The 25,883-nt window shown below is 42.3% G+C and overlaps 1 protein-coding gene across 1 annotated transcript in view; it reads right to left on the bottom strand.

Moving 5' to 3' along the window:
- The window catches only part of DCAF12 (DDB1 and CUL4 associated factor 12-like protein), a 155,566-nt gene extending 131,968 nt beyond the window's left edge, over window positions 1-23,598 (bottom strand). The window contains exons 1-2 of the mRNA XM_067124272.1: window positions 23,442-23,598; window positions 6,740-6,886 (exon numbers count right to left, since the gene is read on the bottom strand). Coding sequence (XP_066980373.1) covers window positions 6,740-6,758 — 19 coding nt within the window. The 5' untranslated portion in view covers window positions 6,759-6,886; window positions 23,442-23,598. The remainder of the gene's footprint in view (window positions 1-6,739; window positions 6,887-23,441) is intronic.
- Window positions 23,599-25,883: the final 2,285 nt, after the last annotated feature.

Raw genomic sequence — 25,883 nt, 5'->3', positions numbered from 1 at the left:
TATAAAACCTTAGTTTATCCTAAATATATCATTTTTATATAAGTGACTTACCAAGTAATTACGTAGCTGATTCCACAATGAAAGGAGGTGGGATAGTGGACATATTCTATTCCAAAACATTAATAAAAGTAATGACTTTGAAATAGAAAGGTTGCTAGCATTGGTACAATATTTGCTGTTCCTTATTGGTGTTCATCTTAACCTGTAGAGGGCATTGCAGTATGGCCAAGAATCACCCCTACTTCAGTGAGTGCTTTGCAACCATGGAAGTTCACCAATGGTTGTCAAAGATTAAAAAGGATGCCCTTGCCCTGGGTGTAGACTAGAATAAAATACAACCCTGTCACGCTACACTGGAATAAAAACCAACAACCCAACCACTGAAAACTGGAGGGTGCTCCGGGTACAATGTACCCCAAGGCTTCCCTTTTTACTCAACACCTTACATCAAGGTGAGAGGAAAGACGAGGAACAGAGAGTCCCCTATGCTTCCTTTCCCAACACCATGCCAGCCACGGATAAAGGACCCAATTTTCAAACACAGTTTCTACATCTTTAGGGTAATGTGAAGTGAAGACTGACCTACAGTTCCAAAATGTTGATTGCAGAATAGCCTCAAGAGACATAAGCTAGAGAAGTCATGATGGCCTGAACCTCATGAGCCTTCACCTTAAAGGTTGGTAAGACGTCCTCTTGAACTTGAGTGTGTGCCTCGGTAATCAAACTTCTCAAAAAAAGAAAGTGCATTCTTCAACAAGGGATGTGAAGGATTCCTCACAGAGCACCAGAGATTGTTCGAAAGTCCTCTGATCCTTTCTGTCCTTTGAAGGTAGCACCTCAAGGCTCTCACAGGACAAAGAATCTTTCTTCTTCCTCTAGTCCAAGGATGTCTGTTAAGTTCTTAATAATGAACAAACGAGGCCATGGTTTGGCAATTTCCTCCTTCTTGGCGAGAAAACCAAGAGAGAGAGAGCATACTGCATCCCCTTGTTGAAAGTTTGCAGTTTGCTAATGCACTTGGAAGTAGCCAACACCACGAGGAAGAGAGTCTTCTTGGTGAGGTTCTTAAGAGGCAGAGCGGAGACTGATTGACTGACTGATTATATCTATTAAAACTGGCATAACAACATCTAGATTATTGACGGCATAATAAATTTAAACAGAAAACTAAAAATAAATGTTTAAAAAGAATTTCATATAAAAATACCTAAAAAAAATGTACATAATCATATTCTCAATACTTATATATACTTTATATGTATAATTTAAATTTTGTTGAGGAGGCCCGCCTCCCACATAAAGCTATATAACTGCCCTTTGTTACCATCCTCAGTTGCTAGCTAGAATAAAATGACCTTCTCTGTCACAACCCCAAGACAGGAACCTACGTCTCAAACTCCCAATGCTGGGACTCCTGACCAGCAAATGTCTTAGTCAAGGGCACGATACAGTCATCGCAAAATGGGGGATTTTTGCGGGACATCAAGAACCCATGAGTGAGTCTTGTATGTCCAATCCTCAATTTGCATAACATTGTTTCTTGTCTCCTTGGCATGTACAGATGTTCGAAGGCGGGGCCTGAGAGCCACTTCAGAACAACGTCCAAATTCCAAGAGACTAAGTCAGGCTTTTCTTGTTTGTAAGTCTCAAAGGACCTGATGAGGTTGCTGAGATCTTGGTTTGAGGGCAGATCCAGGCCTCTATGCTTAAACACTGAGGGAGAGAACTTCTTGGTGGTCCTCAGGAAAAGCAAAAAATCAGCAATCTGGCTTATGGAGGCCTCAGAAGAAGAGATGTTATTGCGGCTGAACCATGTCCTGACAACTGTCCACTTGGACTGGTAGAGCTTGCTAGAAGAAGACTGTCTGCACTAGCAATAGCTTCTGCAGCCTGCCTTGAAAATCCTTTCGCTCTGACAAGGCACCTGACAGTCTGTAGCCTGCCAGGGTCAGAGCGGACAATCCTTGTTGGGCTGTCTGAGCAGCGACTGTTTTTGTGGAAGGAGCTTGGGAAATTCACTAACAGTCACAGCAGGACTGGAAACCATTCCTTCCTGGGCCAGAGCGGAGCAACTAGGATCATTGAGACGTTCTGGCGAGATGAAAACTTGATCACCTCCCTGATCAACTCAAAAGATGGAAACGCATACATGTCAAGGCCTGTCCAGTCCAAAAGCATGGCATCCATCGCCCATGTGAGGAGGTCCAGGACTGGGGAGCAAAAGACAGGCAAACGGTGGTTCCTTGACGTCGTGAAGAGGTTCACTGTTGGTTTGCCCCATAGCTTCCAGAGATCGTTCCATACAAGGGAGTCCAGGGTCCACTCCGTCAGCAGGACTTGATTGCAATGACTCAATTCATCTGCTAGGATATTCATTTTCCCCTGAATGAAGCAAGTGATAATCTTCACCTGGTTCTGCTCCAGCCAGAGAAGATCTTTCACTGTCTCGTAGAGTGTGAAGGAGCGAGTGCCTCCTTGTTTGCGGACATGATAAGAGGTGTGGTGTTGTTCGTGTAAACTGCTACTACCTTGCCGGAGATGAGTGAGGAGAAGACCTGGAGGCCCAGGTGAACAGTCTTCAGCTCCCTGACATTGATGTGGAGAGCCCTCTGATCTACCGACCACATCCCTGAGACCTTCCGACTCCCTAAAAGGGATCCCCAACCTAGAATTTAGTGTCTGAATAAAAGTCTAGGACGGGATTCAGGGGGCACAAGAGACTTCCCTTCTCGAAGTCTTTATATGGACAACCACCAATGAAGGTCTGCCTTGGTATCTGAAGAGATGGGAAAGAAAGGAGTCCGACTGAGATTTCCTGCTCCAGTTCACTTTCAGGTAAAACTGAGGCGGCCTCATGTGAAGCCTGCCCAACTTCACAAAAGGTTCCATGGACACCAAAGTCCCCAGCAGACTCATCCACTGAACCACTAAGCAATTTCTGAAAGATAGGAACTCCCGAACAGTCTGGAGACAGGAGTCAATCCTTTTGGGGGAGAAAAACCCGAAAATCAGTGATCCAGAATCATCCCTAAATAAAGAATCTGCAGTGTCAGAATTACTTGAGATTTCTGGAAGTTCATTAAAATGCCCAACTGTGTCAGGCAAAGAGTCTTCTTTAAGTCCTCCGCACACTTCTCCTCCGAAGGGGAGTGGAAAAGCCAGTTGTTGAGACAGAGGCATATGTTTATGTTGAGAAAATGAAGCCATTTCCAAAGAGGTGTGAGAATCCGAGTGAACACTTGCAGGGCTGTGGACATGCTGAAGCACAAGGCTCGAAAATGGAGAACCTTGCCCGAAAGACAGATCGCAGGAACTTTCTGGAGTCTGGATGCATACGGACATGGAAATAAGCATCCTGCATATCCAGAGTGACCATCCAGTCACCCTGATGGAAAGAGGATATGACTGAGTGGCTGGTCTCCATATGAGACTTGACTTCTCAGAGTCTGCCGAGTATGCTGTCAAGATGATCGGTGACTTGCATAAGGGAGGCTTCTCTTTGAAGGGGATGGAATAGCCTTCCCTCAACACTTGGACTACCCAAGGTTCTGGCCCCTCTGCATCGCTTTCCTCCCAAAAGAGGTGTAGCCTGGCTCCTACTGGGGAGCGAAGGACTAGACTCATTTCTTGACGGCTGGTTTGAATGAAGATTTCTTGATACAGCAGACCTAGAGGGGGGACGCACATTGGCCCGATGTCTCGGCTGAAGTCTAGATCTTCCTCCTCGAAAGGGCTGAGGTTGCAGTGGTGAGAAAGGCTTGGCTGCAACTGTGGGAGCTTTTGTCGGGCACTTAGTAGACTGAGCCAGAAGATCGGTAGTGGATTTCTTCTGTAAGTCCAACAGAATTTCCTTAACTGTGTCTTGGGGAAAAAGATGGGATCTGTCCAAAGGAGAAAACAAGAAGGCTGACTTCTGCACTGTGGTACCCCTTTTGTGGCAAAGGAGCACCACAGCTCTCATTTCTTCAAAATCCCCATCGAAAACCAGGAGGCAAGCTCAAAAGAACTATCTCTGACTGCCTTGTCAGCACATGACAATACCTCTAAACAGTAAGTGAAATCTTCTGCCAGGACTGGACAATCCACAATTTTCCTTGCCAAAGCCACCATGGCCCAGTCGAGGAAGCTAAAAATTTCCAAAACCATGAAGGAGATCCCTGACGAGATGATCTTGCATGGGAAAAGAAAATAAAATCTTAGCCGAGGCGAACGTGGAACAACATGTTGCATCAACCAACCCAGAGAAGTCCCCTTGGGAGGAGGCAGAAACTCCCAAGGAGGGAGCTTCTTCAGTGGAGTAGAAACAATACCTCCTCTTGAGAAGCTTAGAAGGAGGGAAAGTAAAGGTAGCTTTACCTTGCTCCCTCTTCATGGCCAACCACTTATCTACTTTCCGAAAGGCTTTCTTCAAGGAAGAGGAAAGAACCAACTTTGGAAGGCAAGCACTGTCAGACATCCGTTTCCTTATGAGGAAGGTTGAGGCTGGAGAATCAAGAGTGACAGGCTCGAAATAACATGGGAAATTAGCCAGGAAAAACCTCAGTAAGGAAGAATAGCCTGAAGAAGGAGCAGCATCTTGTTCAGCATCCTCATCGCCAGAAGAGATGGGACAAAGACGTGTCCTTACACTTAGGGACTGCTCTTTTCTTCTTCAAAAATCCTCATCAGCTCCTCAAGCTGACGGTTAATCGGGGCTGAAGATGAGTTTTCCTGAGCTGATGAGAGAGGAAGAGGTGAAGAGCGCTCCAATGTTGGCAGTGAACACTCCACAGCTGGCGCCGAGTGCCCAAAGTTCACTCTGAATACCCCACAGCTGGTGCTGAGTGCCCAAAAGTTGGCTCCAAGCAGTCAGGTGCAGGAGTCTGAAGAGTCAAAGTGGGTGCCAAGCATTCCGGAGGAGAGGGGTGCTCAGAGATGAGAAAGTACTTAGCAGCAGGAGATGGGTGCTTACTAGAAGCTTCTGGGTGCTTGGGAACCAAAACAGGGCGCTCTAGACACAAGAGAGACTACGGACTATCCCATGAAGGCTGCAGATGATGAGCAGTGGTAGTGGCAGAAGGCAGAACAGCGAAACTACAGGAGGGGTGAGGGCTAACACTGGCCTACTTGTACCTCTTGACAGGAGGCGGGGAGCTGTCCGCATAGGCGGAGTGCCTTTTCAAAGGCTGAGAAGCAGAAGCATGGCACCACTGTCGTTTCCTGTCAGGAGTGGAACCATCCGAATCTGACAAACAACAGACGATTCACACCAGAGACGCCTTTCTAGTGGCGCTCTGTCGCAGCCTGGGAAGGGCAACAGGCTCGACGGAGGGGGCAACTGTCCATGGGCAAACCCCACCAGCCTCCCCTGGACCTCCGGTATGTCTCCTCCTGGTGCAGGGGAGCGGGACAGAAACCTCTGTCTAGGAGCACCAGTGAGACAGGCAGCCATTTCCTCAGCATGCACAACACTGACACTCGGAACACTGGAAGACGCTTTCTCCACAAAGGCTCCGAAAGAAGTACTTGACTCCATTACAGTGTAGCCAAAAACTCAAATTTTTGGTCGAACCTCAACTTGAGACTGGCCATGGCATCGAGATTAGAAGAACGGGAACCTGGTAAAGGAGTATGGAGTAAATGAGCAGGAGGGCTAAGGATGGGAGGCATACCAGGAATATGAGGAGAAGAAACAGTGCTATCTTCTACCATAACAGGTAAAGGAACAGCCTCTAAACTAGTCCTACTTTCGGCTCTAAGGGCTGCCTTCCTTTTCCTATCTCTGTCAAGTTTGTCCAGATGGGGCTTCAATGCCTTCCACTTTTTATCTTCCCAATCCTGACATTCTGGACAAGTAAGCTCTTTACTACATTTATGCCCCCTACATTTGACACACTTAGTGTGAGAATCATAAGACAATTTAGTTAATCTAGTTTTGCAACCCTCAATGCAATAACGAATGCTTGAAGAACTGGAGTCAGACATCTTGAACTAATGTTAGAAACAAAGTTAACCACAGCTAACAATATAACTAATCTTAAAGGCCACCACAAATAAGTGAATACTTCACCAAAATACATGACAAATATCCAAAAAAGATGAAGCAACAACTGCACAAAACCACCGGTGATAGTCAGGAGCCGGCAGAAAATGAACTGAAACTCTTTGCTGAGTTGTACCTATCAGTCGCAAATGTGTACGGGGCCTTGTCACCTACACAAACGATGGTAGCGCCACCGGGAAATTTGAATTTTTTTTAGACTGTCGTGGTAGAAGCTAGCAGCTATGTAATTGCATGGTAAGTCACTTATATAAAAATGACAGGTTTATGACCTGACCTAACTATTTGCTCTCACTATCTATTTACTTCCCTTCTTTTACTATACTAACGAACAAAACCATAAAGTCCTTTGAAAATCCCTATTTTCCTCACATCTATTCTCAAGATCACACTTTATACCCCTGCAGCCAGCACAAACAGTGTATCTATACCTCAAAAATTACCATCCTACTAACACAGTAATCATTCCTACAGAATGTGATGTTCTTAGCCTTGATTCCAGTGGAAGGTATCCTGGGGAAAATAAATGTACAGTACATGTACCCTGAAAGCAGCAAACAGCCAAAACCATGAAATTTCTTGACAATTCTGTGTTCAAATTTGCCCATAATATGCTGTAGAGTATCACTTGCATGACCAATATTTGTCAGCAACACAGAAATGTACAGTAAAATAATATATGTCACTTGCATGACCAATTTTGCTCATGTTCTCTCATGTGGGACTAAAGCAACACGATGATAACCAAGATTAGAGGGACGTGAACGTGGCCGCTTTCTTGGAACATACTTTGCTGGTATGCTTCCTACTGTCCTTATTGTATGAGTTGTTGCCATGGGAAGAGATCTGTAGAAAACTAAAATAATATAGGAATGCACTGAAGGCTTAGTTAGCGGTATTTTACAATAAAATGAGACTATGGTTATATCTGGAGCTGCTAAAATAAATTAACTGCTTTATTGCTATTTACCCATAAAAAAATTACACAATGATAATGCACAAAACATTTTAAGCAGAATACAGTACAGTATACAGTAAATAGACAAAATTCTTTCAATACAACTGCTTTAGTGGGATCAATAATTTTCTTGTCGGAGTTTTTCTAATTCTCATTTGACACTTGCTGAAAAAAATTTGAAGATATCTTTCTTCCATTTATTGTTCTTTGTCATAACAGCTGTTTCACCACTTTTAAGTAACAACTTACTCACAATCTGGATTTACAAACTTTTTGTTTCTAAATCCAGAGATATGTAAAATTTCATAACATTTATTTGGATACCTACCTACTGTTCAAGACAGCTACACCTTCAGCTGGCAGGTGCAGCTGTCACTCAAAGCAAAGAAGAAATAGATAGCTTCGCTGACCTGGTTGACTATCTGGTTCACCTGATCTCCACCAGGTGCATCTCAAATTTTTAGTCCATGTAAGAATTCTCCTTGACAGCCCACTAAGTTGTGGGGAGGCTGGGCAGGTGTACGTTTAACAGTAGATAAATATCCAAGTCATACATTTCATTTTGAAAATGAACTGTTTATGATAAAATTAATTATCTGGACACTTAACTATTGTTAAAGTTAGATCACATCTTCGCACCGTCAGATGCAACTGGCATTCAAAATAAAATGAGGATGGTGGGTTGGTGCAGCCAGAGAAACATCTGTTTGACCAAGTAAGTTTAAAAAAAAAGGTTCTAAACATTCCTGCCTCTTATATGATCCTACTGGTAAGTACTGTCACCAGCTGTTGGATCCACAGCAGGGTGTATGGCCCTTGTAGCAAAACTTGTCAGAGGACCCTTACAGGGAAAAGAACACTATCTTGATGAGTACTAGTGACTCTTGTGCCTGAATCGAAAGCCCAAAATTGACAGTCCAAAACTAAAGAAGACTATCTCCAGATATGAAGATAAATGAAGGTTACTCTCATATTTTGTTCAGGAGAAACTGTCCCCACTTCAACGTTAGTACTAGGAGCTATACACTTCTCGTGCAAAATTTTGTTTCACAAAATAATGGGAGGCAAAATCAAAGTTATACCCCCAATGAGATGCTTTGATAACCATCCCTAGCAAACGATTTTAAAGGAAATAAAAAGACATGCTTTTGGCATGGATGCCATAAGGCTTACTTTCAAACAGGCTAAACACTCAGGATTCAACTTCGTGTGTGCTGAATTAACCCAGCAACGTAGAAAAAGGACAGCATTCTTGGACAAAGGACCACAGAATAAATTCTTAACTCCTCCTTTCAAGGTTTATGACTGTCCAGGTAAACCCTTAGAGCTCTAACTGGACATAAAAACCACTTCTTTATTGCCTACTAAAGCAGTTAAATTAGTCATGTGTCACAAATCTAGGAAGGGATTTTACTTTGACATCTTTTTTTCTTTACACAATGGAAGAAAAGAGACAAGTGTCCCCTTAAACAAAGCCCACATACAAGAAAGGGCTTAAAGCTTCAAGCCCTTTCTTGCTAATATGCTTTGCTAAGCTTAGCAAGAGCTAAAACAAAAAGTATCTTAAAATTTCTTGGGAGACTTGCATCTAAAGGCTCAAACTGAGGTAACATTAAATCCTTAAGGAATATGTCCAAAATTCCATCCTAAATAATATGAAGATTTCGGGTTCCAGCTCAAAAGATTGGAAAACCTCCTTCAAAAATAATAAGCAATATCCAGGTTAGCATGACACAGGGTTGAAGACAACACAGAACGACTTTCTTTGATAGCGGGGGCAGAAAACTGCTTCACATACCTGAGAACCCAGAACTCAATCAGGTTCTTTATAGTAGTGCTGGCAGATGGGACTGGGTCCATAGACAGGGAACCCTGGCTGGGCCAGGTAGGGGTACTACTAGGGGCGGTACTGGTACACCAGGGATCCAGAGAACCCTGGGTAGTGGTTGCACCCTTGTGCTTGGCAACAGGTGCAGCAGTGCTCATGGTATCACTAGTGAGAGCCCTGTCATTCCTCTCTGAAGTAGAGGATTAACTGCTGGAATCTCGATGAGACTTCCCGCAGGGAGATATAGCAGCCTTATTCTTTCTCAACTTGCTAACTAGAGAAAGAGATGACAGGACTCAATGATGACCAGTCCCATATTCAAAGAAGAACACTCCTCTGGACACACCACTGATGAGACATGGGAAGACAATGAATAAGTGGGAATGGTCCTGGAGCCAGTGGAGATTGTGACCACTGAAGTCGTAACATTCACCGCAGAAGCAGTGACAGGCAAGACCTTCAGGTGATCATGAAGAGAAGAAACATTAGGGTCCCCAAAAGATGCCCAGGGAGGGCCACAACTTCCTAAGCTGCTCGTCCTCAGCCGCACCTGGAAAGAAAGTCAGATTATTAATGAGACTCTTCCCTTTGCCCCAAGTGTGTGTCCTCCGGAGTAAAAGTCTCCCTCAGAGTGAAAGGAGGCCTCAACAGAGATGCTGGACTGGGTGTCCTCTCCATCTTGAAGCCGTCTGCCAAACATTCAGTGGGAGTTGGCAAGGGGGAGTTTGGCAGGAGGATAAGTACCAAAGACAACCTTTAATGTCGCTGGCAGAGTATTGCAATCTGATGACACTGGGGAGACCTTTCTTTTCTTCTTCCTAAGCAACATCACCCACTGTTCAGAAGGCCAGACATGACACTCCAAACACTGGCTATTTTGGTTACACTCATGATTCATGGAAGAGATACAGAGGGTGTGAGGATCCACTTCCACAGGAAAGGAACCTGCCGCAAGGCCTGTCCTTCTCTGGGCGGCACCTGAATACCAGAGGTTTCCTTGCAAGGAAGGTGGAAAGCCTCACAGTCTTTACTATTCAACCAATCAGGAAAAATAAGTCATATAAAGAGAAACAGCTAATCATTATGACTTTTCATAAAAAAAATAAGGTTCAATATATACTTACCAAGTAATTACATAGGTATTAGTTTCTACTTTAATGGCAGCTTTAGAATTGAAATTTGCAGTAGCGCTCTTTTGTTTTGGTGTTTGGCGGAGCACAAATTCCCTGCGCAAACTCTGGATCCCGAGAAGCTTGAATCCGACACAGCTATGAATTCCCAGAGCTAGGCTAGCTAGATAAATAAACAGGCAATTGAGTACTTCACCAAGGAGAGACGCCACAACTAAGTGCAAGCAGACAAAGGAACCCAAACAGTTTGAGGCAGACGGACGCGCGAGATGCGTTCCCAATCGCCCGAGAATGAAACTGACCTGGGTTTATGGGTATGTCTCCTGCCACGCTACCCCCACCGACATCCGTGGGGTTGGGTCTCCGCCAATTGTATCAGCGTTCCCAAACAAAGTTTGAAAATTTATATCTCGGACGTGTCGATTTTAAAGAGATAAAAGCTTTTACAGTGTTTTGGTAAGTCATTATAATGAAAATGTCATTTCTATATATCGTCACCCTCATAAACTAACTGCCTAAGTCATTTTTCATTGATTTTTTTTTGCCTAAATCAAATCTCCAATATGTGGTGCACCTACTGGTATACATGCCTAAGTCTGATGTAGAAAGTAAGAGGAATAAATTTCCCAAAAAGCTTTCTGCCTAAGTCACTCAGTGACTTAGGCATTATTATCACTATGCCTAAGTCATGATTGTGCAAAAAAAAAATAATACTGCCTAAATCAATATTCTAAAGTATCCCCTTAAGAAATAATTTTCTTTTATTGAATATTTTAGCATCCCTATCATCCACCTGATGGTGATTTATCAAGCTCTGAAACTGATGTAGCTGACAACGATGCATTTATTTTGAAGAACATACCCGAAGACAACATTAAGAGGCACAAACGGCCACATAAAGAAAAATGGCAGCAGAATGTTGCGAAGGAGAAGCGGCTGAAGGGTGAGCAGCGTAAAAGGAAAACTGGTGAAGATGTTCCACCTGCTGCAATGGGACCTCCCTGCCAATCTACATTTTGTCTGAAAGCCAAGTTCTGTAACTGTCAATTGATAACTGAAGAACAACGAAGCCAAATCTTCCATAAATTTTGGTCATTGAAGTCTTGGGGTGAACATAGAGTCTGCATTCAAGCCTTGATCACAAGGAAAGAAATAAAGCAGAAGAAAAAATTACAAGACTTAAGGAGGCAAGCATCCTATGCCTACTGTCTACAACTTCCTAATGGATCATCATATCAGGTCTGCAAACAACTCTTTGTTTCAACCTTTGGAGTCCCTGCAAGAACTATCATGTCATGGGTACAGGCTAAGGAGGGTAAACAGACAGCATCCTCGTCAACTGACAGCCAATCAGGAGTCAGTGCATCAGGCCAACGTGGCCCCAAAAGTGGAAAGTGTGCTAAAGTGAGTGATTTAGATAATAAATTCCTCACAGATTGGTTAAATGGACTGCCCACTGTTGAATCACATTATTACAGGAACTCACCAACATATAGGGACAAAAAGTTCTTGTATCCCGGGACCACTATTGCAAACCTTCATCGGGAGTACAAAATGGAGGCTGACAAGAAAGGAGTAAGAGCTGTTCAACTCACCTACTTCACAAAAAGATTCCATGAGGAAAAGTTTTATGTCTTCATACCCCGAAAAGATCAATGCGATGTTTGTTATTCATTCAAACATGGCAACATTTCTAAGAATGAGTACGACAAACATATTAAGCTCAAGGATGAAGCCAGGAAGGAGAAAGCAGAAGATAAGGAAAGTGCCAGTGCCAGTAAGTAAGTCTGTTTGGACTATGGATCTACAATCTGTACTCTTGTGCCCAAAGACAATGGCAAGTACCATGTACTATAAGACAAACCTACAGGTGCATAACTTTACACTGCATGATCTTGCTTCCAAGAAAGGTTACTGTTACCTCTGGAATGAAACAGAGGGTGACTTGAGAAGTGAAGTTTTTGCATGTCTGCAGTATCTTCATTTTGAGAAGGTACTTTCAGACAACCCAAATTTACAAGAAGTTGTAATTTGGAGTGATGGATGTGGCTACCAGAACAGAAGCATTGCCATTGCCAACGCTTATTCTGCCCTAGCTAGAAAGTATGGCATCAACATCATTCAAAAGTACCTCGTTGCAGGTCACACACAGATGGAATGTGACTCCATGCTTAGCACCATTGAACGAAAGATTGTTAATGATGTCTTTACTGAGCATGACTATGCAGTACTCATCCAGTGTGCTAGGATCAAACCATCGCCATACATTGTCAAACAAATGAAACACCAAGACTTCATGAAGATGGATAGAGCATACTTCACGAGCATCAGACCAGAGAAAAAGACAGGAGACCCAGTAGTTCATGATCTGCATGGGTTGAAGTATCAAAGCGATGGAAAAGTACAGTACAAGTTGTCATTCAACTCTCAATCCACCTGGGAAGACTTGCCAAAAAGAGTTCAAAACACTGAAATTAAGTGGAACCCACTGTTCCCCTCAAGGCTCCCTATTAAAAAGAGGAAATTTAATGACTTACAGTCCATGAAAACAGTAATGCCAGCAGACTGCTACAACTTCTTTGATTCCTTGCCTCATGAGTAATGAAATTAAACTACTGCACAATAGGATCCTACACTATTTGGAGTATTTATCTCTGTTTTTTTTTTATAGAAGATCTTTCTTTATTTCCAGAAAGTATAAATAAAGTTTTCAGGATGTACAAGTATTTTATATATTATTACTATTTTTTTTTTGAGCAATTGTATGTTTTATAATTTTGCCTAAGTCATGGAAAACACTACCATTGTAATTGCCTAAGTCAGTTTTCTTTGTTTTATTTCTATATCTAACGTTTTCTACAGGAATATGGTCTATGCATGTTTCTATCGTTCTATCGAGAAGCTGTGTAAGGAAACAAATGACAATAATATAAAAAGTAAGAAAGTGAATGAGTTTTTTTTAATTTCCCAAAAAGTAGAAAAAATGACTTAGGTAGTTAGTTTATGAGGGTGACGATATGTAACTTACCAAGTAATTACATAGCTGAATCCCACATCCACAGGAGGTGGGAAGCACAGACATGTATTACTCAAAAACATTCATAAATGGAAATGCATTTGTAATAGATAAAAAGCTAGCATTGTGGTAATGCTTGTTGTAACCTTACCTTGGGGAGAGAGCAAGAGCAGGAAGATACTGCCTCTTGGTCGTTGCTCATCTCGATCCACTGGGACACGACAGGTAATGTCAGGAATTGTCCCTTCTTCAGTGGGAGCTTTGTGGTCAGGGAGTACTCTCATGACTTGACAAAGCTAAACAAAAGCAACTGCCCTTGCCCTGGGCGTGAAAATAAACCAACCAAAATACGACCATAAAAATTGTTACCTGAACACCAATTAAAAACTTATTACCCAACCATTAAAATAAAAAAATCGGAGGGTACTCCAGGTACCAAGTATCCCCCCAGGCTTCCCAAAGAAACTCAACAACCAACAAGGCTAGGAGATAGAGGAAAATAGAAGGATCACTCCTAATCCTCATTTCCTAGTGCTGCGCCAGCCACGGAGAACGGACCCAGTGTACTGTAGTCTTCAAACACCATTTTGACATCACATAAATAATGGTTGGCGAAGACCGAGGGACACGTCCAATAAGTTGATTGGATAACAGTAGACAGAGAGATTGTGTTTAAAAGCCAACAATGTGACTACGCCTGCACATCATGGGCTTTTACCTTTAAAAAGTTAAATCATCTTGAATCCCCAAGTGAGATTCCAAAATAATGTCTCTCAAAAAGAATGAGATAGCATTCTTGGAGAGAGAGCGCAAAGGATTCTTAACTGAGCACCTGAGGTTATGAAAATCCCCTCTGATGTTCTTGGTTCTCTCAAGGTAATATCTCAATGCTCTCACTAGGCACAACTCTCTCTCTCTCTTGATCCGAAGATCCCATCAGTTCCGTAAGGCTCTGAATGGACCAAAAAGAATGAGGCCAAGGATTAAAAGGATTCTTGTTCTTAGCTAAAAAATTTTAGATATACGTACATACTGCATTCTCTTGGGAGAAACAAACCTGTTTATCCAGAGCTTGCAACTCACTGACTTGCTTTGCTGTGGCATCCAGAGCTTGCAACTCACTGACTCACTTTGCTGTGGCTATGGTGATTATAAATAGTGTCTTTCTGGATAAATCCCTAAAAGAAGACTTGTGAATTGGTTCAAAAAGAGGGCCTGAAAACCAATGCAGTACTACATCTAGGTTCCAAGAAACTGGAGAATGCGATTTCCATTTCGGGTGTCAAAGGACTTAATCAAGTCCGAAATATCTGGGTTTGAGGAGAGATCCAAACCTCTATGCTTGAACACTGAGTTCAGCATAGATCTGTAGCCCTTGATCGTAGATGTTGACAGACCCCGGGAAGATCTCAGGTAGAGTAAAAATTCAGCTAGTTGGGCTATAGAGGTAGAAGAAGCAGCGATGTCACATTCCTTACACCACTTGTGAAATAATTGCAATAGCATTTGCAACCTCTCTTGAAAACTCTTTTGCTCTGACATGCTTCCTGACAGTCTGAAGCCTGTCAGAGCAGGAGTGGACAAAACTTGATGAAACCGGCTGATATGAGGTTGTCTGAGCAGATCTTTCCTCTGTGGAAGGAGTCATGGAAAGTCCAACAGAAGTCCCAGAAGGTCTGGGAACCATTTCTTTTGAGGCCAAAAGGGGGCCATCAAAATCACTGATGTGTGATAGGAATCCCGGAACTTGTTTATGACTTCCCTCACTAAACTGCACAGAGTCTTGGAGTATCCCATCCATTGCCTTTACTAGAGGGTCAGGCATTGGAGAGCAATACAGGGGGAGGTGATGGTTCCTGGATGTTGCAAACAAGTCTACCCATGGTTTTCCCCACTGTTTCCATAAGTCAGTGGACACCTGTGGATTCAGCGACCATTTCGTGGGTAAGGCCTGTTTGCAATGGCTCAACTCGTCCACCAATATGTTTGACTTGCCCTGAACAAAGCGGGTGAGGATCTGGGTGTTGTTGTTGTGAACCCATAGAAGAAGATCTCTGTCTAATTCGCACATCGAAAGAGAACGTGTGCCTCCCTGGTTCCAAATATATGCTAGAGCAGTTGTGTTGTCGGAATGCACTGCGACCACTGTGTCGCAAGTCACTACAGCAAAATGTTGAAGCACGAGATGAATCACCTTCAGTTCTTTCAGGTTTATGTGTAGCTTCCTCTCTTGTAGAGACCATCTTCCTGACACTCCTAAATGTTCTAGAACTGTTCTCCAACCCTTATCCGATGCAGCGGAGAACAATTTTAGGCTCGGGTTCGGATGAAACAGATTTTTCTATATGAAACCTTCCTTCTTCAAGCCATCACCGAAGATCTTCCTTTATTTCCCGAGTGATGGGGAATACAAAGGAATCTGGAAGTCTTCTCTTGATTGATTAAAATGCCCAAATCCTGGGCTAACTGCAGAGTTTTGAGAAGGTCCTCCATACATTTCCTCTGGGATGACAATCGTAGGAGCCAGTCGTCCAGATATAGGCACACTTTCACACCCATTAGGTGAAGCCATTGTGGTAGGAGGGGCGAGTACTCTGCTGAAGACTTGATGGGCTGTGGACAACCAGAAGCACAGAGCCCGAAATTGGAAAACACTGTCCTGGAATACAAATCTCAGGAATTTCATTGAATCTTGGTGATTGGGATATGAAAGTAAGCATCTCTCATGTCTATGGAAACCATCCAGTCCCCTTGATGAATTGCAGCAAGAACCAAGTTGTTCGTCTGCATCTTGAACTTCGTGGTTTGGATGAAGTTCAGAGTGCTTACATCCAGGACCGGTTTCCAACCCCCGATGCCTTGGGGACTATGAAAAGGTGGTTGTAAAACCCCTCCAATGATACGTCTTCTACCTCCTCTATTGCTCTTTTCTGGAGAAGAGCTGCAACTTCCTCAGAGAGGGCCGAACACCTCTCCGAGCCTTCTGAGTTTGCCTTCAAGGCAAAGGGAGAAGACGTCAAAGGTCTCTCCTTGAAGGGGATCGAATATCCTTCTTTGAGCACTTGAAGTACCCACAGTTCTGCTGATCTGGCTTCCCACTGCTTCCAAAAATGTAGGAATCTGGCGCCCACTGGGAAACGGAGGATGGGATCCTCACTTGCTAGAGGCTGGTCTAGAGGATGATTCCTTCGTAATGGGATGGACGGATCTAGGGTTCGTACTTAGTCGAGAAGGAGCTCTACCTTTGCCACCTCAAAAGGGCCGTGGCTGAAGGGGAAAGAATGGTTGAGGATTAAAAGAGACAGAAGGGGCACGGCTCGAATCCTTCAGTCATTTGGTCAACTGAGCTAGCAGATCATGTGTAGTCATCTTCTGAAGCTCCGTAGCTACTCGTTTCACTGTCACCTGAGGGAAAAGGCTACTTTTGTCCACTGGGGCAAAGAGAAGAGTAGATCTTTGAGACGGAGTCACTCCCTTGGTGATGAATGGGCACGAAAGCTCCCTTTTCTTCAACATGCCTGTAAAAAAAGAGAGCAGCTAATTCTTGTGCCCCATCTCTAATAGCCTTATCGGCAGAAGAAAGAACCCTGAGTCAGAGGAAGAAAACAATCTTCACCAAGTCGAAGGCCAATCTTCGAGCAGGATCAATCAGGCTGGAGAAGTCCCCTTGGGAGGAAGCAGAAACTCCCAAGGAGGGTGCTACTCCAGTTGCATAAAACACATACAGTACTTCCTCTTCCACAGGCCGAAGGAGGAGAACAAAATACCGCCTTGCCTAACCTTCTCTTCTCAGCCAACCAAGAATCAATACCTGTCAAAACCTTCTTGGGTGAAATTGAGAGAGTCCTCTTCGAAAGTTTAGCAGACCCTGCTGGTTGCCATAACATGAAGGAATACCCAGGAGAAGGCGGCACCGTGGTGGTAAAGCACGACAGGAAGCAGAACAGAAAGTAATTTAACAGGGAAGCATATGAAGAAGAAGGCTGCTCTTGCTCACATTCCTCTTCTGCTCAAGACATAGACAGCGCTAAGTCCTGTTGCGGTTCCTCTGGTTTCTGAGAAGACAAAGGTTTCTTCAGAAGCTCCAGGATATTGTCCAATCGCTGATGAATGGGGAGCAGTGAAGTTTCTTGAGGAGGCGGTACTAGGGTCACCTTCGGGCACCCAGCAACAGAAAAAGGCACAGTCTTCGAAACTTGCTTAACAGAAGGCACCAAAACAGGTTGACCAGCTGTAATAGGGACGCCTGAATCAGAAGAACCCTCAGACACGTAATCCAACACTGTATGAGAGCTGGAAGCCACTGAGTGTACTGATCCCACTGCATGCTTATGAGCTACTGGGACCTCTGATCCCACGGGAGAAGTTGATCCCTTGGTACGCTTATGAGCCATTTGGCACTTGGGAGCCACTGGGAGCTTGGTATCCAATGGGAGTTTTCTATTGTCCCAATAGCTACATGAAGGTTCCTGGTCCTTTTGGTGCTTACGAGGAATTGAGGGATTCTGATCCTCCAATACATGTCTCTTCAAAGAACTGGAGGAAACATGAAAAGGCCCACTGCATCCTTTGGGCTCGGAATCAGAACCACTGGGAGATAAGGTGTGGTCCACTGGTACACCTTTCTAGCGCTTAGTTACTGAAACCTGGGAAATAGCAACAGATTCGGTTGAGGGAGCAGCTACTTATGGGCAAACCCCACAGACCTCCTTTGGACTTATGGTTTGCCTCCTCCAAGGTGCAGGGGAGTCTGGCAGGGACCTTCGTCCAAGAGCATCGGTGGGTCGAGAAGCCACCCCCTCCATTGACACAACGCTAGTGCTAACACTTGCACCTACACTAGCACAGGGATCACCACTTGCTTTATCTAAAAGCACTCTTACTGAAGCTCTTGTTTGAGTGAACATGTTCACTAACGCGTCAAATTTCTTGTCTATCCGAGCTTCGAGACTGGCAATGGCACTAGGTTCAGAGGGAAGGCAGCCAAGTAACAGAGTCATAGGGAGTGCGCGAAAAGTAGGAATAGGTGAACGAGTAGTCATAGGTGTCGAAAGGACTGGTCTAGGGGTAGAGGACAGTGAAGCTCTAGCCTCGGCTCTACCAGTCGCCTTTCTATGCTTAGCCTTCTCTAACTTTATCTAAATGGGCAGTAAAAATTTTCCATTTAACTTCGTCCCAGTCTCTACATTCTTCGCAGGTCAAGTCAGGAGAACCAACTTGTCATCAGCAATGAAAACAAATTAAATGGGCGTCACATTTGGAAGAAGTCAACCTAGTACTGCAGCCCTTGCTACAATACCGGTTACTACACACACTCGAGTCAGACATAATAGGTCAAAAAATCCAAAAAAACTAAGCTAAGCAAAGAATACTTCACCAAATCCTTCGAAAACAATCAAAACCACCCTGTGAAAACTCCTGAACTTCAAAACAAAGCTGCTGAACAACCGACGTATGGTCACTGAGCGGCAGAAACGAACTGAGCTCTCCAGCTATGTTGTAACTGTACTTCCCTGGAAGTGGGTGGGGTAATTACCTGCACCAAAACAAAACCGCACTACCGCGAACTTCAATTCTAAAGCTGCCATTAAAGTAGAAACTAACAGCTACGTAACTACTTGGTGAGTTACGTATATAAAATTTGAAGATTTCATAGAAAGCAAATGGCAAAGTGGGACAGAGAGTCTAACGGGAATCCAAACAGAACAGCACAGAAGCAAAGTGGAGTGCATAATGACAGGTGGGCAGGGCTTCCCCCTACCAGTCAATATATAGTTAACAACCTTGTCTGAAGTTAAACGACCAATCCAACTCAAGTTTGCAAGCTATTCACAAGCTAAAGACCTATGTAAAGAAGGTTTGTATTTATGTAGGAACAATTTGTTATTTACAATAACTCTGGTATAATTATGTGACATGTTAATTTTTTAGCAAGTACATAAACCATATACTTTTGAATGGTGTTACTGTGTTTCATGGATTTTTAATATCATTGCTGGTAAAAAAAAAAATAGTTTTGACATTATTCAGCAGTTTAGAATCTGGAGCTCTGATATTTTACATCAGGCAAACCTAGGTTCTGCTATTTAAGTGCAATTTGAAAGGGGGTATATTAATTTCTCACTAAATACACAAACCATATACTTTTGCAACTGTTTATCTTGTTTGAAGTATTTTTGTGTATAATTTTCCAAGTCACCTATAGGCTAATTCCTTAATATTTGCATAGCCTTTGTATTTACTTCAGTATGTGATATTCATAGCAAATATATAGTTACTGACATATTTGTAGGCTGTTACATATACCTCCTGTAATTTACAAATGGCGCCCTATTTATTGTGCAGTACTTTTCAAGTTGTAGTTCATCTAATGAGCTACTTTGTCTACTTTCTTTGTAATGACAACAATAACATCAGCTAATAACATATGTTTTGTCAGACAGTTTTGTTACTTGAATTCTTCTCAGGTGTCAGCTGTGAGGGTTGGTGGGTGGGTGGGAGTGTTGCCAAGGATGAGAAAGGCTTTTAGGGGTTAAGTTATTTTTGGTGAGGTAATTCTTGATGGTAAGACCAATGACTACGTTTACATACTGGACAAGGATATCCCTGGTGACCCATGCCTTTGAGTTTGCCCTCAACATAACCTGCAGATTTTCTTTGGTTATCTTGTGGGACTTAAAGGCTCTGGGGTTTTTTTGAGTGATATATCAGTAGTGGCTTAAGTCTGCAGTCGCCACTCACATTTGTGCACAACACAAGGGTTAGCCTATCCTTCACAGGTTTGTGGCTTGGCAAGCTTTTCTCCTCTGCCATCATATAGGTCCTCCTCGGCATCTTTTTCCTGATGATCCCTGTCTTGTCACAGTTGAAGACTTGCTAGGTGACGTATCCCTCTGCTTCTACCAGTTCGGCAAAACTTATAACAAACTCCTCAGCTGCCTTCACATTGGAGTTTGCTGCCTGACCATGCCTGATGGCAGAGTGAATGCCAGTCCTCTTTTTAAAATGATCAAGCCAGCCCCAAGTGGCTTTGAATGACTCTTCCGATGCCTTGTCTGTTGATGTTCCCGGCGTCTTCCGCACCAAATCCGCATAGATGTCTCGTGCCTTCTCACAGACGATGCTCTCTGTCACGGTATCCCCTGTGAGCTGCTTCTCATTTAACCACAGCAACAACAACTTCATCATCACTTCGTGGGCAGAGGCCCAGAGCTTTGAAATAATCTTATGCCCTTGGCTGGCGTTATAGCCATTATCGACTCCTGCTTCAAAATGGTACAGATTGTAGAAGTAGCCCAGTCATACTGCCTAGCCAAGTCCATAAAATGCACACCTTGATTGAGTTTTTTTATAATTTCATGGTTCATATCCAAGGTAATAGGCCTTTTCTTCTTCTCAACACTGGTCTTAAAAACTCACTTTCTTAGGACCCATGGTGAAAACTAAGAAATGTTAAAATATACAGGGGCACAGCGAGTAATGCTACGAGATAAGTTAAGTATAGGCTCACACGACAAGGTAACCACATGAACTGAATGAGATCGCTTGGCTAGCCATCTCGGTGCTGGTAATGGAGGATGCATTGGGAGATGGCGTCTACCAGGCTCGTAGCTCAAATCTTGGCTCGCTCTTAAAGCAAAAAATCACTTGTGTGCCGGCATGTATGTTGGTTCACTCATAAGTCAAGATTTGACTGTACTTCCCTCCAACTGTCACATTTCACTTAGAAGTGTTTGACTCTTCTAATGCAGCAAGTGTGTACAGTATTTGTTATCTGCTGCATCAATGAATTTAAGCACATTACCATCAGAGTTAGGTGAGGACAAGATAATGTTAGTTTTTAAGTATCATGAAAAGTCGGTATTGTTTATTGATAATGAAGGCAAAACGACACTTTAAGATAAAGTTATGGCATTTCAAGATATCTCTTGTGTACCCAACAAATCTAAATATCTGGCAACCTTTTCATCCCAAGGGTGTTGGGTATGAGGAATTCTATTGTATTAATTCACTGTTATGAATGAAAATAGTTAAAATGCAGTGGCCATTATATGGTGTTACTTAGGAAAGTCAGAAAAGTTAACTTTTTCTGTTTGAGCTACTACAGCATAACTTTGAGAACCCAACTCGATTACTTCACTACACCTTAAGGTTTAACATTAACAGTGAAATTTCCAAGCTGATAATACAGTAACTAAAATCAGCATTGATATGGGGTTCTTCTAATAGCTTTTGATGTTTTGAATGATTTTCATACTAACTTTTGTCAGAAATTCTTAGTTATTTAATTTCCCAACCTGACAAGTAACAGTGCTAATGTGATATTGGTAGAATGAGGCAAAGTTTCATATATTTTCATTTAGCTGAAATGATGGATTTGTGCAAAGCCTACCCAAATAATATAGTTTACAGTACTCTGGGCAAACTTAGGTGGGGCCAGAACTCAAAAGTGAGGACCCGATGCCCTCTGTTAAGTTGGGCTATGATTCACACCTGCATTGCACTCTATGACTTATGGCACTCTGAGCCAGGTAAGGACCCAACACCCTATGTTAGTTTAGGATGCATTCCCTTACTTTTCTAATATCAGTTCGTCCACCCATAAGCCTCAGTATCTCACGAAGCCCCCACTATTGTTAGATATTGGGAGTGGGAGGCCATGATGTGGGTTAGTTATGCTTTTCGTACAAAAATTACATTAAATTCACCAACATCACATGAAGAACTATCCTCTTCTTCTTCTTCTTCTTCGTCTTTAACGTGCATTTTCCCATTATTATATGGGGTAAGCACGATGCCTTCTTTTTGAAGGACTTTGATTTGGCGGTGGGGTAGGCCGTAGCCTCGATCGGCTGCCCTGCCTGGCATCGCTTAGACCCCGGTAGCGAATGTGTACATGTTACCAAATCCCCAGCTCCCTTTCTCCCAGCAGCGAGGAGAACTGGGCGAGTAGGTTGACAGTTCGAGACGTGTGAGGTGTCTGTTATGTTTTTGAAGGCGTTGGAGTGGCTTTGTTTATGTGTGTATTAATCTGTAACAACCATTTGCTTTCAGCAAACCTATCCGTTGATTACATACGTAATCCCGGGGTGTCTACACGGATAGCAAAGTGTCCAACTCTCTGACCGGTCGGCTGCGGGGATTGAACCCTCGCCATAGACTTCTATGAAGTCTGAGGTTGCTGCTTCTACCAACCGAGCCATCGAGGCTCCATCACATGAAGAACTATGTAAAGTGCAAAAGAACAGTGCGCGGTACTTATGTGATCTCAGCCAGCTTCAAAATAGCCTAGGCTAGATCAAAGACATTCTGCAACAGGTAAAACCTAGCACATATATATATATATATATGTATATATATATATATATATATATATATATATATATATATATATATATATATATATATATATATATATATATATATATATATATATATATATATATATATATAATATATATATATGGTAATTCTAAGTATTAGCTCCGCATCTGTTTTACCTTTTCAACTGGTTTTTCTACACTTTTAGAGGTTGTGATACTGGTGGTGCATCTATTTGTTGTCGGCCAAATGGAATGTCCTTTCACTGTGTTTAGTACTGGCCCAGGGGGGGTACCCATACATTAACAAGTTATTGCAACTGCCAGACGGGATATGAACCGTTCGGAACAGACGTACCCGTGCTCTGTCTTGTAAAGATCGCGTATGGAAACCCCTTGTTGGATAGACTTAACGGGTTAATTACAGGTTAATTACACTCGAGCGCCAAAAATTAAAGGTAAATTCATAATTAGCAACCAAAAAACTGTAGAAAAAGTTAAGTTAGAAGGAGTAAGCCGCCATGAGCTACTATAAAGTTCTACCATATATATATATATATATATATATATATATATATATATATATATATATATATATAATATATATAGCAACCTAACCTTAATCAGAGGCACCATGCCTGTTCTCAAACATGATATTTTGCACAGCAGAACGTCTGCACAACCGTTCTGCACTTTAGTCAAAAGCTATTAAACAAAAAATCCCCCAATTAGCCTTGGGGTAACACTGCTGTAAAATTTGCTGCTACTTGGCTAGGGTGGGTAGTAAACTGACCTTCGTTGGTACACAATGATAGGCACAGGGTAGTCTCACCCAGCACTTCTATATAAATCAATGCTAGCCTAGGCAATATTCAAGTCACATCGAAACTATCAAAATAAATACTTTTTATATCAGCATCCTAGTTTATGTCAGAAAGAAAAATCCACCAGCAGAGGGGAAGGGAGGGCTAGTTAGCCTTGACTAAGCTAACCCATTCGAAAGTCATTGTCACTTTGATCATTGCATACTATCATGCCCTTGGAGAGTGGGTTATCTTTATTTGGATATTGCGAGGAACAAACCCCATGGGACAGCGAATACAAAATAAACGAAAATAACAAATAGAAATACATCGAACTTTAACTTACCTAACGAGGTAACAAAACGTAAAAACGAAGTTCGACCAAATACATAGGTAGGAGGATCGACGGACGACGACTACAAGTCTTCAGCTGCAAAGAGAAAACATAAACATTAAGGGGCGGCACACAGAGCCATCTGGTGGCCAATGTGGGAAAAGTCTAACTTGAGCTCTTTACAGATTTTGCCCCCTGACGTTGTTCAAATCAAGTGATTTTCTGTACAGCTGTTATCCCAACTTGAGTCTGTGAAGAAGTGCCCCAGACGCATGAAGAACATCTGATAAAATTATTATGCCCAAATTTGCATTGACTACATGTATGTAGTCTGGGCTTAAGCGTATGAGATTCAACGGTCTTGTCTTTCAAGATGCCTATACCCCTGTCCTACCAAGAATTTTTGGGCTGATTCTTTTGAGGATGTAAGTTTAATTATCATATCTATGTGTTTCCAATATTGTTGTTAAACCTCTCTACTAGGATAAAGGCTGAAACTTTCTGCTTTTTGTAATATTTACTTAGATGAAAGCCGAGTTCCTATGCCGCTTGTCATAAGAAATCTCTAAAACATAGATCGCAGGTGTGATTTTTCATATTGTGTGATATTTTCCAGCTATATCCCACTTTTCTCTTTTATAAATCCTCTTTTGTTATAAGGAATAATACTGCTTGTTAGAAATTTCCGTCGTTGAACAATAAAAGATTTCTAAGTGGTAGTCATCATTATGAATTGCTCATTTCAAATAAACACCACACCTTTGGAAACTTGAATTTCAAGCCAGTGCCCCCGTAGGCTTGTTCCACATGATTAGGGTTTATCTTCTCCTTAATAATAATAATAATAATAATAATAATAATAATAATAATAATAATAATAATAATAATAATAATAATTCTTTCGGCCCTCTTTTGGACCATCGGCTACCTCCATTTGTTTGTCACCGTTGACATTCTGCAGTTTTCATCTCGCTTTAATTTAACGTGTCATGGCTGTTTTCGGATTAATGAGTCTCCAATTTCTTTTTATTGCCCCGTTGTGAAGTCTTATCTCTTTGTTGCACCTTGGTTTCAGTACTCTATATTTTTCAGTGTCCATACGTGTATTTTGAATTTTTAAAGTATACTTTAGTTGAGGTCTTTCACAATAACGGGTTTTATTTTTTACCGTAATGTGTGCCAAAATATGTATTCTGTATTTAATTCTTGCTTTAATAGAGTGCTTAAGACAGTGAAAAGAGAGGACTGGGGTGGTTGGACAGCAAGATAGTGGCCAAAAGGTAAAGAAAATGTAGTACAAGGATCTAAATTCACAACTGGAAGAAACTCCCACAGTTGCACAAGAAGAAACGGTCCAAGGTGTTGAACACCGAGTCTAAATGAAGTGGGCATGGAGGTAAAGTAAAAGGTTGGATGGGGCTAGGGACCGAAGGAACACTGCAAGCACCTTTCACAATACCCTCTTATCATTTCGATTTCTTCACACTGTGGAGACACTGGTCACTACAAAGCCTAAAAGTAAAGAAACACCAAGTGAAGAAATCATGATGCCCGGGCGAGATTCGAAACAGTATCCGGAGTTACAGAATGGGGTAATGTTATGCACCTCACCACAAAGGACGGAATTAGTTTTGTCCTGTTCATGCATGCACATATCTGTTAAATTCAAATACATTTACTAGAGTTGGAATAGACATACTTTTACCATCACAGCCATATGTAGTCTGCTGGTCACTTTTTACCAGATACGTGTGTAATGATATTATCCAGTGTCTCTTAGCTTTAGCAATGCGTACAGTACACCATGGGAGATGTACATATGACACTACCTTGTTATGTGGAGTCTAGCCGTGTGACTGCATTCTTATATACAAACACTGTTTGCTGCATTTCTTATGTGTTATATTTTCCTCGTACTTGATATTAAATCTCTTATTTATTACATTTGTTTATTTGTCTAAACGTTTTTTATTTCTTTTAGAGATGTCTGCCACTGTGAGGTCAAAGAAGACAGAACTGGGTAGGCCTACTGATTCATTTATTACCTGGGCATAAGGTATAGCCTTACATAGCAGCGTGCGGACGGAAACATGGTGCCCGACCCCAGGTCTCTGTGACCCGCACACTGGGTGAGAGCAATTTGTGTTTGTTAACAGTCAATCAGATAACAACAACGAGACATAATGTACATACAGTGATAAAATGTATATTGGCGAAAAGGACAGAAAATTCTACATACAAATATATAGGCTACATGAGATTCTTGCTGCGTTGATAGGTGCGACACATGAACGTAATTAATGGGCAAAGTAGACGTCTTTACAAGTACTCCCACCCCCCCTCTTTAGACAATTATTATTAAATAATGAATGGAAGATCTGTTGAATGTTAATCACGCTATCTTCTTGGGAGCAGGAGCCAATCCCGAGTTCTTGATATCTGCGGTTGTGGGGC

The sequence above is a fragment of the Macrobrachium rosenbergii genome, chromosome 22, assembly GCF_040412425.1.
Source record: "Macrobrachium rosenbergii isolate ZJJX-2024 chromosome 22, ASM4041242v1, whole genome shotgun sequence".
Lineage (NCBI taxonomy): Eukaryota > Metazoa > Arthropoda > Malacostraca > Decapoda > Palaemonidae > Macrobrachium > Macrobrachium rosenbergii.
Note: the sequence above shows the minus strand (reverse complement) of the source record. Positions and strands in the feature narration are given on the sequence as shown.